Genomic DNA, 18,556 nt, shown 5'->3' with positions numbered 1-18,556 from the left:
TGATTGTGAAATTTTGTAATTGTGTATTTTCAGATTATTGTGTTCGTTTTTAACTATCTTGAGGAAGGTGGTGCACAAAGCAGAACCCACCGAAGCGTGTCGACAACAAACCTCTGTAGTTTTATGATTATTGTTTTTTATGTTTATGTTTTTAATGTTATGCTGAAGATTGATATTGTGTACTGCAAGGCATAGGATTTCAGTATGTGTTAACCAATTATAGATAATGTATGAGCTGTTATGATAAGTAAAGAAAAATCTTTCTTTGATAAACTGTACATATGCTGATTTAAAAAAATTTTTTTTAATAAACCAACATAGAATACCTCGGGCGGCACCGCTCGGGTCCCCCCTCACCCCATTCTCCCTAACAGTCTTTCCCCCTCCTCCCCCCACCATGGTGCTGATGAAGAGCGGAGAAGGAGAGCCCCAATCTTACTGCCTCATTGAAAGCTGCCTTTCGCCACTCCCAAGTTCCCAGTCAAAAAGGTTCCTGCCTCCCAAGCTCAAGCAGTACTACATCAACCAGGCCATCCGCAACTCTGATCTCATCCCAAAGGCCAACGGGCGGAAGAGTCTTCAAAGGCTGGGGAACACTCTGTACCTGATCACCCTCTTGAAACACGAAGACTATGGGAATGAGAAAGGAGACATGGTGCATACGGCATCCCCCAGTGTGTTTACAGAAGCCTGCAACAATAAAACCTATGTGGAGATCTGGAATGATTTTGATGAAGCCCAAAAACTAAAATTCTTTATAAATGATGTCACAATCCACCATCACACTTACCAATCAATACCAGGCCCATAGAAACATAGAGAATGAGGTGAATGGATCAGTATGTTTGTTTAAGACATTCACAATAAACAAGACCAGCTTGTCATTTTAAAAGTTTTATTCAAACATATTCAGGTAAACTTAGGTTTGGAACTCTATTAAGCAAGCATTAAAAAAAGTCATTAAAAAGTTTTATTCAGCATTTTATAAAGAGAGCTTAATTCAAGATAATATTATTCATTAGCAGAAATAAGTGAAAAAGAGCATTTCCAAAACCTAACTAACTCTCTGTCTCTACCCTCATCGCCTGGAAACAAAGTCTTAAAAAGTTACATTTCCTTACGTGTAATCATCGGACAGCAGAACGTCCCTCTGGTATCAAGAAGCGTAAGCCAAAAGTTTGCAGCTAAAGCCTATTCTTATACCCTAAATTAAGCTGAGCTAACTTATTTTTTCACATTCCATTAGCTGAATTCTGGCTCTCCATTGGCTAAACCGCCTCACGCCACAGTAAACTGTGACATCTTCCACCACGAGATCAGGCTTTACACAGAGCCATTGTTCATGCACAGAATCCTGGCGACAGTTCCTTAGTCTGCTACATTTTGTAGCAAAAATGTTCAAGCAATAAAAAATGTGTCACGTCTCTTCTTTTCAACCTTGAGCCTGTCCGTTCTGAGCTTTCCGTGGCACATCCAAACCCACTCCACAGAGTTGACTTTAGCAGTTCATTTTCTAGTGATTTCAGAATAAAAGTTTATCATCCACTTTAAAATATGGGTTTCTCATGTGGCTTTCAACATCAGCAGTTTTTTTATGCGCCTCTTCTGATTGCGTCACTGCGCCACTTTTAACTTGCGTCACTGCGCCACTTTCAGCTTGCGTCACTTTTTCAGAAAACTAATATTTAAACAAACACAAAAGAATAATTAATTCAGGTAAAACAAACCCTTCTGTACCACCCAATCCCTTATTAATTATTAATTAACCCACTAATAAAAAGACATTTAGCAAAAGCAAACATTTAAAGCAGCACATAAAATATCCACCATTCTTCATGTAATCCAGCTTTATGTTTCTGAAAGAGTAAAAAGATGATTAAATAATACACAGACAGACAAACACAACATAGGACATACATATAAGCACATATAAAAGCACATGCCATGAATGATCAGCTGCATATTAATAGTGACAAAGGCAATAGGACAGACATAACAAACAGGACAATATTAATAATGTGTTACAAAAACAGACTTGCAAATGCAACAAGAGCACATGTAATTAGTTTCCCGCGTGTATATGTGTGGTGCAAACTTATTCTAGGTTGGTTTAATAAAACAAATCATGCAACAGCTCATTAATTGATTAGTTCATGTTATGAGAGTATGACATCACAAGCTAGAATAAAATATTTTCTAAAGCTCGCTCCATCAACTCCCTCATCTGGTGATTTCAAAATCACCACACAACACCCAAAGATTTTAATTAAAAATTTTATCTATTGAACATGTTTCAGGCTTACTCTGGATTAGTATTTAAGCTCTAATTTCATCTATCTCATAATTAGTATTGAGTCTTACATCTTACTAATTCTGTATCCTTTACCCTTTCTTTATTCAGCTAAGTTGGATCCTTTCCACCTTTGAATCCCCAACCCCCCAATGAATTTAGGTAACTGAGTTTTCATTTGCATAACTACATTTTGAATTGCACCAACAAAACAATTATCAATCTGAGTAGTATAAAACAAAACAAAAAACAAAAAAGTCAATTTTTGAAAATTTTTGAAAAATTAGTACATAGTATATACCCCCTCTTTTTTTTTTTTCAAATTCTAAACATCTTTTCTTCGACCTTGCGTCTTACATAAAAGTGTTTCCAGCTAACACAATTTCTTCGACCTTGTGTCACCCTAACAAAATTTCTTCAGCCTTATGCCAAAATAGACCTCAACTTAAAGAAAACTAAACCTAGTCATTGTCACCATTTTGACTGCTACTGCACTCCTCAACTATTGGAGTGATAGTTATGTAGGCCTATTCTGGAGACTTGTATTTTACATTTGGTCTCAATGGTCTTTTGCTCTTCCTGGTAATCATTTCAATGTTTTCTCCAGCTTGCTCTTTTTTGTCTGAATCACTCTTCTGACTTGACACTTCGAATTTGAACTTTAAATCTTTAGGCCAGACATCACTTTTTCTCAAGAGTTTCTTCTTAGGCTTGCTTTCTTTACATTCAGCTTTCCAAGCCCTTTTTCTGAATTTTCTTATTTCAGACTCTTCATCACTCCCATCTGTATTTGTTTCTGAGACTTCAAATCTGTACCAAGGAACTTCTTTACTCGGCAGCTTCACTCCGTTAGGAACATCATCCTTACAGCTGGTACTTGGTAATTCTTCCTCTTCTTCAGGAATCACCTTCAGCTTCCCAGTTTCATGATTCTTGTTCCTGCACACAGAGCTACTCTTCGGCTTTTCAATACTCTTCTGGACTTGATTATCTTCTTGCTCAGAATTTTCTGCTTCTGAATCTTCTTCTTTTCCTTGACATTCTTTTTCTATCAGATTTTCATCATTTTCTGAATCTAGAATCACAATCTCTAGATCTTCTTCATTCAATGTTTCATTCACATTGACATCATCATACAGATGTCGACCATCTGGTCGATCTTCAATATCTTGATTTTTGACATCATGATCCAGATGTCGACCACCTTGTCGATCTTCAAGATCTGGATTTTCTTCAGGAATTTCTTTTTCAGAGTCTGAATCAGTTGTAGTGTCTTCACTAACTTCATCAATGTTATCAGGTGCAAGTGCACAAAGGGTATGATTGATATGCATCCATCCAGTATCTGTTGTGACTAGTATCACCTGTCTTGCTTTCTGCCACCTGGGTACTAGACAGTTTCTCCTCCGATGAACCTTTGTTCTGACCAAGTCTTTTGGCAATAAATCATGAGCCTGCTCCTTTTCCACATCTGTTCCCAACTGATGGAATACAGAAACTGTATTATTCTTTCTTGTTGGAAAAGCTTCTAACCATTTTGAAAGTAAACAAATGATGACTAGGACATATCTCAGTTTGTTTTGTTGGGGCATTTTTAAGAAATCTATTTGAATTTTTGCAAATGAACCACCCTCCCGGCCTATGGTTCCCAAATTCTCAAATGTCTTTTGATCTGGATTGTTTTTCTGGCATGTGTTTTTCTGACATGTCAGACATGTTTCCCTGAACAGTTGAATCATTGTGTCTCTTGCTAAATGACCTGGACCATGGTACATCTGTGCCATGTCAGCAATCATGCAATTGGACATAACAGGTCCGCCATCTTTGTAAACCCTTTCATCTTCCTCTCTCTGTCTGCAACCTTCTTTGAGCCATGTGTTTTTCTCTTCAACATGTGCCTCATCTTGTAATTGTTTTAATTCTTGCCATGTCTGAATTGCTAAGATTAGTATGAGGATGCTTGAAACATGTTCATTGAATTTTTCCCCATTGATTGCAACCCACTCCTGAGCACAAAATTTAACAATGGTACCTGCGTGCTCATCGCCTTTTGAGACAATATCATTTTCCTCTCCATTTCCAGCACATTTTATCTTAGCTATTCGATCAAGAAGCTCAATTTCTTTATTGAAGTCTAGCATGCCCTGAACAGGAGCTTCACACAAATTCTTTTTAAATTGCTCAAAGGCCTCAAGTTTAATTTTTTTAATTTCTGTCAGGACAATTGGGCCTTTTATATCTGCTTTTGTCAGTCTCCGCAATTGTTTTGCAAATACTGGGAAAGCACAAATCCATTGGCAACAGTATGCAACCATGCCTAGGAGCATTCTTATCTGTTTTTGCGTCTTAGGGTATTCCATTGCCTGAATCATAATAGTTACCTGTCTGGGAATTCTCTCTTGGAACCTGAAAACAAAAATTATTTGTCTCAATGGGTGCATTGGAACCCAATACCACTCAGTATCATGTGGTATCTGACAAAGCATCTCTACTGGTTTGGGCACAATAGGACAACAAGGGTCGTTAACCTTTCTCGGGTCCTGTACTATTTTGTACGTTTCATCTGGCTTATCTGGTGAATTACAAAGACTGTTCTCAATCTCTTTTAGGACACCCTGCTTAATGAATGTTTCAATAACAGGAATTGTTTCTGGCTTCATCTTGTACTGTGGAACATTAGAAAATGAGTTTCCCTGCTTGTTTGCAATTTTAACTGGATCAGGTCTGTTTTCCTGGACTCCACTGAATCCTGTATCTGTATTGTATTTCTGCTCATTAACATGATTTAAAAATGGCGGCGGAGGTATCTCATTCTGCTGAATCACCACCTGTCGCTGAATTTGTAGCTGTTCATTCAGTAACTGTTGCTGCTGATTTATCTCACTCTGCATCTGTGAATTTTTACACTCTCCTACAAAAACTAAAGTCGCTTTTTCTTTCTCTTTTTTCTTCGTCCATTTTGTCTTCCATTTATTCAGACTACCCCTTTTTCTCAAAGCCCAAATTAAATCTTTTATATGGGCAGAGGCAATTTTACCTGTATTGTTCAAACCTTCCATGTCCTCATCATCCTGTAATCTTTTTAAACTGTCTGTACTGATTGTATTATCAAGTAATTTGTACTCACCAGGCTGTGTCAGGTCAATCAGGTCAACGTCAAAGTTTTCACTAGGTAAAGCTAGAGTCATCACTCTCTCTTGCTGAGTTGGAATCATTACTAACTCATTTTCAGGTACATTAGAATAAAGTTTTTCAGCAAACTTTTGAATTGGGACCGTTAAAGCTGTGGGACTAGTTTCATCTTTTCTAACCACTGGGGGAACAGGTCCAATTGTCACAGGAACTGTCACTGCTTCCATGTCTGACTTTAACTGCTCCAATAAATCATTTGTAGAACTTACATGATCAGGAATATTAATTCCAGAAGTACTAAGCATCACATCATACCTACCTGTTGTGACACTTTGATAACACACATTAATCTGCTCTGGCGGTTTGCCTGAATTTCTGTCCTGATCTGTATTTTCAACATCATTTTTACACTGATAAATAAATCCTTCTCTGTCAGGTTCATTATTTACATTTGCTAATTCAGAAATTGGATTTTCATTAAAAATTATTTCTTTTGTGGTAGCACCTGTATTTTTATTATGCTTACTAGTTACTTCATTACTCACCTGTGTATTCATTAATTTGCTCTCACATGTAGCAACAACCCTTTTAACCTGTTTGAATATATTTTCCATGTTCTGATAGCAGAGAAACATTTTCTTCTTCTTAGAATAATTTTGATCCATATTTTAATATACTTACCTTTATTAAAATTAATTAAAATAATTACAATAAGTAATTACGTTCACTTAATTGGCCTAATAGCGTTTACTGATCAATTAATTAATTAATTTGACAAGGTCAGGTGAAGTATACCTTTATAACCTGATCAATTTAATATAACTCCTAATTTACCTGCATCGCTAATTTTAATAAACCTGGAAAGAAAAACATAAATTTGCAAAAACAATAGCAACGCAAAATATTTATTTACAACAATAAATACCAACATATAATCACATGTGTTTTAAATGTACTTATTTTTCACTTACACACCTTTCTGCTTCAACAGCTGTGGAAAAAGAAAACTTGATCTGTTTCCCTTTAATTTAAATAATTTGTCTTGCTGTAAAAACCCTTTAGACCTCCCCCTGCAATAATCAGCTTTAAATTTGCCTCCTGCTGCAAATTACACTTTTAAAGTGTTTCTGAATTCTTTTATTTATTCACTGCCCTACTTCTGCTGCTACACGTGGCTGACACCCATTTTAAACTGAGCTTGGAAGAGGTTAATACTTCCTCAAGCATCAGCTGGCTATAATCAATTACCAGCACGATCACAGCGCTTTAATTCCCCTTTGCCACTCCTCGGCAGGCAACTCCTCGGCAGTCTTGATACCAGCGCACAGCCAATCTGGTCACAGCTCCCTCGCCGTCTTTAACCAATTAGGGCACAGCTCTTCTCCTCGACCAATCAGGTCGCAGCTCCTCCTGTGACACTGCAGCACTTAGCTTAACCCCTTCCATGCTAATGACAAGGTCAGCTCGTCATGGGTGTTACCTGCGCTGCGCTTATGACGAGCTGACCTTGTCATGAACAATGGGAAAAAATGAGTTCCAGCACCCAGCGGGAAAACCCTTAGCAGCCAAGGTGTTAATCAGCGCGCGACTATCCCTTGACACTCAGCCAATTTCAGCCCACCTTTACTGTGACACGCACTGTCACAGCAGTCTCTGTTTCTCTCCTCCAGCTCTCACGCTCCAAACAGCCCCTCCTCTGCCAACAAGCCCACTGTCACTTAAACACATCAGCTGTGATAAACGCAGCTGTAGCGAGGGATGAAAACTGAACGGGGACAAATATACACAATCGGCAAGCAGCAACGCGCATTCAGCCAATCACTGCGCGATATATGCCTCGCCCAATCATAGCACGGCTTTCATGAAACTCCAACCAATCAGAGCGCAGCTTTCGTAACGCTCAGCCAATCACAGCACGGCTGTAGCTGTAATATACACGCTGCTAGTACAGTCTCTATCTTTCTCTCGCGCTGGTCACACATCAGCTGTGACACGATAACAATCGCGGCAAGGGTAATTAAAGCAAGAGAAACTCTTGGTAAATCACAACACAGCCTTGCTGCAATTCGCCGTACTTTCCAGCCAATCAGAGCGCTGCTCTGCCCCAATGCACCAAACGCCTTAGCCAACCAGAGCGCGGCGGCTATGACGCACACAGCCGCTGCAGCTCGAACTTCTTTCCTCGCGCTCCAAGCAGGAGCAGCCCCTCTCTTACAGTATGTGCACGAGACGAACGCTCGAATTCTCACGTCAGCTGTGACACTCTCTTTTTACCACAATAGCGCGGCGAGGAAGGGAACAAAAAAAAAACGGGGATACTTATTTATAATAATTTATTCAGTATGCATCAGCCAGTCATCGCGCAACCACTTTAGACACAGAAACACTGTCAGCGAATTACAGCGCTGCTTTACTGTGCGTGAACCTATCAGAGAGCGGCTTGGCTAGAAAACACTCCAGACGCCTAAACCAACCAGAGCGCGGCTGAGAGAGCCTCGCCCAATCACAGCGCAGCTTTCTTATGATGCGACGGCCTTTCTACCAATGGGAGCGCGGCGGCTGACGTAGCCAGCCACTGCAGGCAGCTCTCCCCTTACGCCCCCCTCCTTTACAAAATGCTCTGTTACCCAAATGCTCGGCACACAGATTAGTTAAGCTATACGCTTTAACATTAATGAATTTAAAACGGAGATGTTCACAAGTGCAACTGACTGAACGACCTCACAACGTACCCTTCACTTAGTGCAACGCTCGCCAGCACATAAGTCAGCTGTAATATGACATGCAATCAAGCCAGTACTTTCTAAAAATAGCGCAATCTGCGAGGAGGACAAAAACCAATACAGGAATACTTGCAACTGTAAACAAATTTCGACCATTCAATCGCGCCTCAGCCAATGAGAGCGCTGCTTTGCCCAGACATTCTAGGAAACCTGAACCAATCAGAGCGCGACAGGCTCTGACGTATACAGCAGGCTGCAGCTGCAGGCTCTCCTCACACGCTTCCACTCCCAAAATAGCCCCTCCCTTCAGAATTTTCGATCGGGGCACTTTTAAATGTATTTAAACAGCGCACAATGCCTTTAAAATAACGCGCAATACTCTAAAAAAGCGTATTCTTTACCCTGAAGGCTCAAAAACGCTTTCCTATTACTTTTTGAACGCAATTAATAACTACATAAAGGAAACCATTTGTCTGCTTCTCTAAACAAAGAGATAGTTTTATATACATTCATTCAAGTATTCTCAACGTGGAATAGACGACGCTATTCTCACAGAATAGTTTCAATTGCCAATAGAGTAATTCCTACCCTACCCTTCAGTTTACAAACCATTCACACACTTTCAAACAAGAAAACCCTAATCATACACACACGAATTCTTGGCAGGACTTGAACCAACCACAGAAAATGTCAGGCGTTGATAAGAATAGACGACGCTACGCTATCTCACCCATCTCTCAAGCTTGGATAAATCCTACTACTCTTTTCACAGAAAGTTTTAAAACAGGCTCACCAGGTCCCTCTGCTTAATGCTACAATTTCATAGGCAATCCTCACTATACATTCAACCATGCAATCTAAGGTCCCTAAAGTTGTGTTGTACGTCCACAACACGTGATATATTCTATACCACAATTTTGAAACAGACAAATGCACTGTGTAACTCTTCCAGTCACACTACTCTTGCCATGGCAAACAGGAATTTTTCACAGCTGGAAAAACCCTAAAGATTACATACTACATATAACAATCTGACAAAATCAAGAAAACTTAACAGTTGTTAAACATCAATCCTATGTCTATACCAACATATATGTAACATGCATGTCAAAAACAACATATAACCGTCTGAAGCTACCAAATTGATGAAGCCCAAAAACTAAAATTCTTTATAAATGATGTCACAATCCACCATCACACTTACCAATCAATACCAGGCCCATAAAAACATAGAGAATGAGGTGAATGGATCAGTATGTTTGTTTAAGACATTCACAATAAACAAGACCAGCTTGTCATTTTAAAAGTTTTATTCAAACATATTCAGGTAAACTTAGGTCTGGAACTCTATTAAGCAAGCATTAAAAAAAGTCATAAAAAAAGTTTTATTCAGCATTTTATAAAGAGAGCTTAATTCAAGATAATATTATTCATTAGCAGAAATAAGTGAAAAAGAGCATTTCCAAAACCTAACTAACTCTCTGTCTCTACCCTCATCGCCTGGAAACAAAGTCTTAAAAAGTTACATTTCCTTACGTGTAATCATCGGACAGCAGAACGTCCCTCTGGTATCAAGAAGCGTAAGCCAAAAGTTTGCAGCTAAAGCCTATTCTTATACCCTAAATTAAGCTGAGCTAACATATTTTTTCACATTCCATTAGCTGAATTCTGGCTCTCCATTGGCTAAACCACCTCACGCCACAGTAAACTGTGACATCTTCCACCACGAGATCAGGCTTTACACAGAGCCATTGTTCATGCACAGAATCCTGGCGACAGTTCCTTAGTCTGCTACATTTTGTAGCAAAAATGTTCAAGCAATACAACATTTTTCACGTCTCTTCTTTTCAACCTTGAGCCTGTCCGTTCTGAGCTTTCCGTGGCACATCCAAACCCACTCCACAGAGTTGACTTTAGCAGTTCATTTTCTAGTGACTTCAGAATAAAAGTTTATCATCCACTTCAAAATATGGGTTTCTCATGTGGCTTTCAACATCAGCAGGCCTTTTCTGCGCCACTTCTGATTGCGTCACTGCGCCACTTTTAACTTGCGTCACTGCGCCACTTTCAGCTTGCGTCACTTTTTCAGAAAACTATTATTTAAACAAACACAAAAGAATAATTAATTCAGGTAAAACAAACCCTTCTGTACCACCCAATCCCTTATTAATTATTAATTAACCCACTAATAAAAAGACATTTAGCAAAAGCAAACATTTAAAGCAGCACATAAAATATCCACCATTCTTCATGTAATCCAGCTTTATGTTTCTGAAAGAGTAAAAAGATGATTAAATAATACACAGACAGACAAACACAACATAGGACATACATATAAGCACATATAAAAGCACATGCCATGAATGATCAGCTGCATATTAATAGTGACAAAGGCAATAGGACAGACATAACAAACAGGACAATATTAATAATGTGTTACAAAAACAGACTTGCAAATGCAACAAGAGCACATGTAATTAGTTTCCCGCGTGTATATGTGTGGTGCAAACTTAATTTAGGTTGGTTTAATCAAACAAATCATGCAACAGCTCATTAATTGATTAGTTCATGTTATGAGAGTATGACATCACGAGCTAGAATAAAATATTTTCTAAAGCTCGCTCCATCAACTTCATGAACCGTTCAGGTGAGGAACAGGAGAGAGTTATTCGCTTTCTGGAGGAGGAGACACGAAGAAAGCCAAACGCGAAGCTGGGCCCCAAGATGGAGGCCAAAAGGAAAGAGCATCCTGCTTTAACACCCGAAGAGTGTTTTCAGCGTATCAGTCGCAGCATGCGCTCAGCACTGAGACGCCGACAGATACCAATGGGTACCTTGGAGGGTTTGGAGGAGGAGCTGTTGACATTTTTTTCTGTGAGCCCTGAGTCTGTGTACATGGCCATGCTACAGAACAGCTATGAATGGCTGCTGCTTCATGCTCTCTGCCAGTACATGGACCTCGCCTCTGCTAGTTCTGACCATGAAGGCAAGCATTGGATGATGGTGAGTAACACGCATGACGTCTTCTTGCCCACTGAACTGCTGCTGTCTGCCTACTTGGGACGGATGAGTTGATGCCTACTGGAATCGATCCCCTTCTCCGCCTGGTGTCCCTGTCCCATGTCCCTTTATGTCACCTACAGCAGTGTTTCCCAAACTGTGGTCCGCGGACCCCCAGGGGTCTCTGACACATTCCCAGGGGGTCCGCAGACATCAGTTTTAAAAGCACTGCAAAGTATCTTGTTTAATTAGCAGTTATTAAAGAACAATAAAAGTTTCGAGATAATGCCAGTGATTAATGTCCCTGCTGGAGAGAGGAGAGTTTTTTCTGGTGGCAGCTTTGACTTATCAAATGTAGCACAGAGGGTTAATATGCCTACTGCAAGGAAGTGTACCATGAATTTTAAGAAACATTATTTTATATGCATAGGTCAGTGCGTTACTGCTTTTGTCACAGGGATTCTTTTGTTACTCTGCAGTTCATCAGTGACAGTCGTAATCTATCAAATAGACCTATAACCTGTCATCAAAGAGCTGCTTGCAAACTGTAAGGTAAAAGTTAGTAACTTATATTTTTTCCCAGTCTTTCATTATGCTGATGCTGCTAAAAAGGTTTATTTGGGTGGAAATACATTTTTATTGGTAAAGTCATTGCTAACCACTGTGTTATTTTCAGAATCCTGGGTTTGTGCATCTCCAGAACAAGCACTCTTTAAAAATGCCTACCAGTATGAATGACGTGAATTCTACACCTCATAAACCCCTTTGCCTCATGTAACATTTTCTGTACACTGATTTACATGTATGATTCACTGTCTCTATATGTGTGTGATGTAAAGTGCTCTGACATCACTACAAAGGTATGAGAGATGCTATAGAAACGGAAATACATGTGACAGAGCGGGGCTATGGAGAGATGAGAAGCACTATTGGAGGGTGATAGTGGGGGAATCATTGAAGAACCCCCAGAAAGATTGTCGTATTCTGGTGCATAGTCAGGTCTTCATTTACTATTCTTTAAAAGCTACTACAATTCAATATATAATGATATGTGTTGTAGACTGCACCATTGTTTCCTAAATTGCTTGGGGGGAGAGACACCTAAAGTCCCCTTTGTAGTGGTCAGGCTCACTCACTGCACTCAGTATGGGGACTGGTCTGAAATCATTTGCCAAGGGCTGCTTTGGGTTTCCAGTCTGGCCCTGGCAGGAGCCTCCTACTGCGAAATAAAGCCAACCATTGAAAAGTTAGTCACGGAGACGCAGCACCAACCTTCCCATTAACCTTTTTTGTTTTCTTGCAAATTCTTTCAATACAAAATACAACAGAAGTGGTGAAGAGTGTCGTTAGCATCCTTGGCTTAACAACAAACTACGCCACTTCAGAAACCCAGGGCTGCACCATATTTACAAGAATATGGTGGAGCCCTGCGCTGGCTCTACACTTTACAGGGGAAGATTGTTTATGTACAGGAAGTTCCCCCTTCCTGCACATAAACAATCTTGAATTGTCGTTTTGTCACTTCTATGTGTGCTGCTTAATGCAGCGCACATGAAAAATATAAAATGGCATTTTTTTTAAAGATTGTTGAGGTGCAGGAATGGTCACCTTCCTGAAGATAAACAATCCAAGGCGTTTTGCAAAAACGAGTAGAAATGAAGCATTTCTCCTGCTAAGACCCGGTTGTCCCTGGTCTCAATTTTGGCACTGCCTCCCATTTACGCTTGTAAATAGGGGGCAGCGTCAAAATCAATGGGTGTTGCAGATGAAACACCCAGGCATTACCCACTGCCCACCCTTTAACGCTAAGCATTGGATGAAAGGGGGTCTTATTTACAAGGCAGCGTTAAACAACGTTAAGTGGCTTAACGCTGCCTTGTAAATAAGGCTAAGCCCCTATCGCCACGGGAACGCCGCAAAAAGTGATTTTCCATGGTGATGAGGGCCTGTAAATATTTTCTTAAAATTATTAGTAATTTGAGTATTTGTTTTGTGTGCAAACGTGTGTTCATTTTTTTCAAATTACTTTTTTAATTTTTGAAATTTAAATCATACAAATTGCTTGGAGGTCCCCGGCTTCCAGTGGGGACTCAATGGGGTTCCTAAGGAGTCAAAAGTTTGGGAACCACTGACCTACAGGACACGCCAGTCCATCAGTGCCCATGGGTCACCTGAGGGGTCAACGGCTGGCCCCACCTACAGGCCCGAGCCAGAGGGGACCTATGTGCTGCTTCATTTCATTTATTGTGTGGATCATATTTTATCAATGCGTGTGTGCTGACAGGTTTGTGTTACTGAATGTGGCTGGCAGGGGGCTCTCTTAATATGCTTTGCTTGTTTATCTGGGGAACATAAATCGAAAGTGTGACTAATCGTCTTCTTCAATGCCATTTAGTTGGCATAAAATCACTTATGTTGATGGTTGCTCTGTAAAGGCAGCACTCCGCTCTCTAATGCACAATCCCACTTCAGAAAAGTCTTCCTGGACAAGTCAAAAAATAAAAAAATAAGTAAATTAATAAACCAACATAGAATGTACATTTGGAGTTGTGAGGTTGAATATCTCTACTGAACAAAGTGCCTCTTTGTGGTTCTACTTATATCTGTGTGGTGAGTGAATGTTGGAATACCATAAAGAAGAGATCTAACTAGATGACTTAGATCCATGAAATATACATGATTAGACTAGTTGATTGACTGTGAAAACCTATAAACGAAACAACACCAAGGGAACATTTTCGTTTTAATTTTGTGACTTACCCAGTTCCCTTTTGGTTGAAGGGTTACTCTCTATTTCTTACACATGCCTTACATGATTTACATTAGTAAAACCCTTTGTGTGTTTGCAGCCAGCTGGTTCCTTTAATAATTTCAGGACTCGTTTTGACCACCTGATCCCTCATTGATGGCCCTCTGCTGTAAGTAATAGATACTCTCTGAGATAACTGCGATCCAATGACCGCATCATTGAGTATCAAAGGCCAATTCTGCTTTATTATGGACTGCATTTTTTGTGCTGATTAATGTATTACATGATTATTCTGAACTCATTGCTGTCTCCCTTGGTGTCAGTTGTTACCCCCTCCACTCCTTTGTCTTCGCCTGCTTCATTGTCCCTAAGTGTTTCTTCTTTTGGCTGGGCCAATGATTTTAGGATAGCTTCTTCAGTGGTTTTACGTGAATAACCCCTATCTAGAAACCTCTCTCTACAGTCTGACTGTGCTGCACTGAGATCTTCATAATTGCTGTGTATTCATCTTAAACGCAGCATCTCGCCATAAGGAATAAGCAATACTGTTGACCAGGTGTCTTGGATGAGAGCTACTGGTGTGCAGGGGAGAGTTTCCTGCTGTCTGTTTCCTAAACAACTTATTTTCAATTTTGTCATTCCTGATGTATAGCTGTGTGTCTAGGAAGGTTGTTGTTTGTAGCTGTGAAGCGTAAATTACATTCATTGATGGTAATATCTTTCACAAATTGCTTAGCTAGTTCCTCAGTGCCTTCCCAACTGACAAAAAAGTCATCAATGTAGAGTAACCATGTTGTTATGTTATCTTTGACATAGTGGGAATGTGTGACATTTAGGACCAGCTCCTCTCACAATCCTATGTGTAGACAGTCATAGCTAGGGGAGAAGCTGGTCCCCATAGCTACGCCCCTTGTTTATTGATACAGTACGTTATTGAACATAAACACATTATTGTGTAAACAGAAAATAACCATGTCTGTCAACATTTTTTTATGTTCACTTGGATGACCCATGTCCTTATTTAGAAAATGCTATAATGCTGCTTTTATCCCATCATTAAGCTGGATGCTGATTTATAAAGAAGTCACATCTAGTGCCATGAAACAATAGTTACTTTTCCATTTTATGTTCTTCAGTTTCCTCAGAAAATCGCTCGTATCACGTACATAAGAGGGCAATGTTTTCAAATGGTTTTGTAAAAAGTAGTCAACATATTGCGAGGTATGCTCTAGCGTACTGTTGTGAGCAGATAAGATTGGTCAGCCGGGAGGTTTCACTTGGTCCTTGTGGACTTTTGGAATAAAATATATTGTTGGTATGACTGGGTTATCATTTCTTAGAAAGTTGTACTCCAGTGATGTGATTAAATCTCTTCTTTACCATGTGTGAAGCTTGTAATAGAATTCAGTATACACAAATTTTAAATTAGAGCTACTCATTCTCACCTAGCAAGTTCTGCCATTAAGTTGTGCATACGCTTCTGTTGTGTATTCAGCCTAACTCCAAATCACGATGTTCCCGCCTTTGTCTGAATTGTGTATTACAATTGTTTTGTTGTCTTTCAATTTCTTCATCAGTTACTGATATTTACGATCTTGCCATTTGAGTTTATTTTTTGTACCTTGTATTCTGTAATTTAGTTGTTTGATTTGTTTTACTCCTTGTTCGTGGAAAATGTCTTTTGAGTCTCTCATAGTGACGGTATTAAAAGTGGATTTAGGCTTAAACTGCGTTTCTTGTCTAGTTTTGTGTTGCCTTCCCTTACTGGACTTACATTGTTTTAAATCCATAAATCCTGTGGGAGCATTCAATAGTGGCATGTCAGACTGGGCCAGGTTGTTTGAAGGCCTGCCTTGTAGTGGTATTTCTCCTGGTGTCCTTGTTTTAACTACATCTCGGATGGCTAGAATGTAGAATTTTTTTTGTTTTTATTTCCTCATGCTTTTGCATATATTGAGTCTTGTTTTTGCGTAATCAAAGTAATTATTTTGCCAGTATGACAAACCCAGGCTTACAATTTGCTTGTCATTTTCACTTAGAGAGTAAGTAAGTAAATTCTTTATTGCTTGGTTAGTTAAAACCATTACAATGTATAACATTCTACGGCGTTTAACCCCTTTACTGCTAAGGCAATATTTTTGGGCTCATTTAGTTTCCATTGAAATCAATGAAAAGTGCATGACGAGTTACCCTTGTCATTAGCATCCAAGAGGTTAAAACAACTTTTAAGAAATAGGGAAGGAATAGTAAGTAGCAAAAGGGAAGGGGAGGAGAATTTTAAAAAATGAGGATAAAAGTATGTTACAAAAAGGCTGCCACTGGTTTCAGTGGGCTTTGCTAGAGCACGAAGTTGTCATTCAAACAGTGTTCTTAGCTCTCGACGAAGGTCGGTTCGATGGCTGTGGGCCTCGTTTTTTTTCACAAAGCTGTCCAGAAATTTTACTGATCGGCAGATCAGTTGTGGGTCCGCTGAACATAGAATCTGGACAATCGCAGATCGACAGGTGCGGACTCCTTGCTCGTTGAGTTTGTCTTTCAGCCAGTGCCTTCGATCTTGATACATTGCAGAACAGATACAGACTATGTGCATAATGTCTTGTTTACCTACGCCACAAAGATCGCATTCCGTTGTTTCTTGCGGTCTCCATTTAGATTGATCTAGTTTTGTGGGCAGAATGCCCATCCGTAAAAGGAGAAATTTACGTTTAAGTGTCAGTGAGAATGCGGTGTCTAGGTAAACTGCTGGAGCGAGTCTTGTGTACGATTTAATAGTCATCCAAGCGTGGGTTCGGGTGCTAAAAGTTATTTTGTCAGTAAGAAACGAGTGTTTCTTAGCGATCCTTTTAATCACCTGGTTAAACGAAGGAACTGGCAGTTTTGTTTCCCACAAGGTTCCCAGCTCGGTTGCTTCTAGTGAAAGTTTTAGGTACTTTGAGTAGTCAGAGTTCGGACTAGTCTGGATTGCTTCCCAGAGTGCGCCGTTCATTATGTTCTCCTTATTCATTCAGACATTGTACCAGAATTTGATGGCTTCATATTTTTTCAGCAAAACCTGAGATTGTAGTCCGAACTCAAGTCTAACTTGAGCTGGAGAAGAACTACTTGGTAACACAAAAACCCGTTTGAAGACTTTAGTTTGTATTTTGTCCAGGAGGGTGGCACTTTTTCCGTGGTGCAAGATGCTGCCGTATGCTATTGTGGGCAGTAATTTTGCTTTCATTGCGATTAGTAAAGGGGATACGAGAGGACCCTTTAGCTCGGTTGCCAGTCTGGCAAAGGCGTGCAATAGAGTTGCCCCCTTATTTTCTACGGCTTTAAAATGCTCTTGGAAGTTTAGGCGCTTATCTAGGTATACCCCCAAGTATTTATAGCTGTTCACGGCTTCCAGATGATCATAATTTATTTGGAAGATTGGCTGATTTTTGCGACGTCGTGTTATGAGCAATGTCTTTGTTTTCCTGATGTTTATTGTTAGCAGGTTCCTTTTTGTATAACTGGACAGGTCGTGTAGCAGGCGTTGAAGGCCAATTCTTGTCTGGCTCAACAGTACCACGTCGTCCGCGTATGATAGGTGCGTTAGACGAAGGGTACCTAGCCTGGGAGGATGTGCGTTGACCTTGTCTAAGCATTCTGTCAGGTCACTCATAAACAAGTTAAATAAATGTGGAGCCAAGACGCAGCCTTGCTTTAGTCCATCATCGGTATAGATCTTCCTGGTCAAGTGGCGCCCGTTGTCGATTTTTACCTGCATCCACGTTCCGGTATGTAGGTTGATAATGGGCAAAAGAATTGAGTCTGGTAGGCCCTGATGCTTTAGTTTTGGCCAAAGCGTTTGCCTATTGACGCGGTCAAAGGCCGCCTTAAAGTGCACGAAGCACGTGTAGAGCTCCTGGGAATTCTGTAGACTTTTTTCAGCGATCGGGCATAGGGCCATGGCGTTCGTCATTGTATCCATGCCATGGCGAAATCCAGTCTGGTTCGGTGGTATTTTACTGTTCATTTCAGACCATTCGATCAGATCAGCTAGTATCGAAGACGCATAGTATTTTGATTCTGCGTCGAGGAGGGCGATCAGGCGATAGTTGTTAGGATCCTTACGATCTCCTCCTTTATAGATAGGAGTTATGATCGCCCCCCTCCAGCTCTCGGGGATGCCGCCTGTGTTGGTTACCGATCGAAACAGTAAGTTAAGTTTGTTAGCCCAGTACTGTGGATCCTCCTTATAGATGGCTTGCGTAACGCCGTTTGGACCTGGGGCGCTATCTTGTCGACTTTTCCTGATAATTTTTGCAATGCTTTGTACGTCAACTTGCCTGAGGCATAATGTAGTTGTTCCGGAAGCCTTTGCGCAGTTCCCTTGGTGAACTCGGGAGATGTCTTCCTGCTCATAATTTTCTGTTGTATCCGTGTACAGGGCTGTGGCTGTGCTCAAGTTGTTGATTGAGAATGTTTCCGTTATGTGTTTGGACCATTCAGACTCGGTTAGGCAGGCCATGCTTGTAGGTTGGGCTGTCCGGTTGACGGAATTAATTTGTAGCCAGAAGGCCCGCGAGTCCGCTCTCTTTATATTATGCAGCAGTTTGGACCAGAACTCATTTTGGAGTTTTTGTTTTTCGATCCATAATAATTTCTTATATTGGGTCCTGGCCTTGCGTACTGCTG

General features: G+C 40.3%; 1 protein-coding gene across 1 annotated transcript; it reads left to right on the top strand.

Annotated features, from left to right (window-relative positions):
• The first annotated feature begins 330 nt into the window (after positions 1 to 330).
• LOC147691985 (R3H domain-containing protein 4-like) lies at positions 331 to 11,265 on the top strand. Its single transcript, XM_086936712.1, has 2 exons — positions 331 to 725; positions 10,775 to 11,265. Exons 1-2 carry the CDS (start codon positions 398 to 400, stop codon positions 11,218 to 11,220), a joined length of 774 nt encoding a protein of 257 aa, XP_086792838.1. The 5' UTR covers positions 331 to 397; the 3' UTR covers positions 11,221 to 11,265.
• The last annotated feature ends 7,291 nt before the right edge of the window (positions 11,266 to 18,556 follow it).

Source organism: Lissotriton vulgaris, chromosome 9 (genome assembly GCF_964263255.1).
Source record: "Lissotriton vulgaris chromosome 9, aLisVul1.2, whole genome shotgun sequence".
Lineage (NCBI taxonomy): Eukaryota > Metazoa > Chordata > Amphibia > Caudata > Salamandridae > Lissotriton > Lissotriton vulgaris.
The sequence above is the reverse complement of the archived record's forward strand: the minus strand, read 5'-3'. Positions and strand labels throughout refer to the sequence as shown.

What these genes read in the sequence shown, in the direction of transcription:
- LOC147691985 (XM_086936712.1), top strand. Translation starts at nt 398, where the DNA reads ATGGTGCTGATGAAGAGCGGAGAAGGAGAGCCCCAATCTTACTGCCTC. An exon ending in CTATGTGGAGATCTGGAATG is followed by an intron (nt 726 to 10,774) that starts ATTTTGATGAAG and finishes CTCGCTCCATCA; the next exon opens with ACTTCATGAACCGTTCAGGT.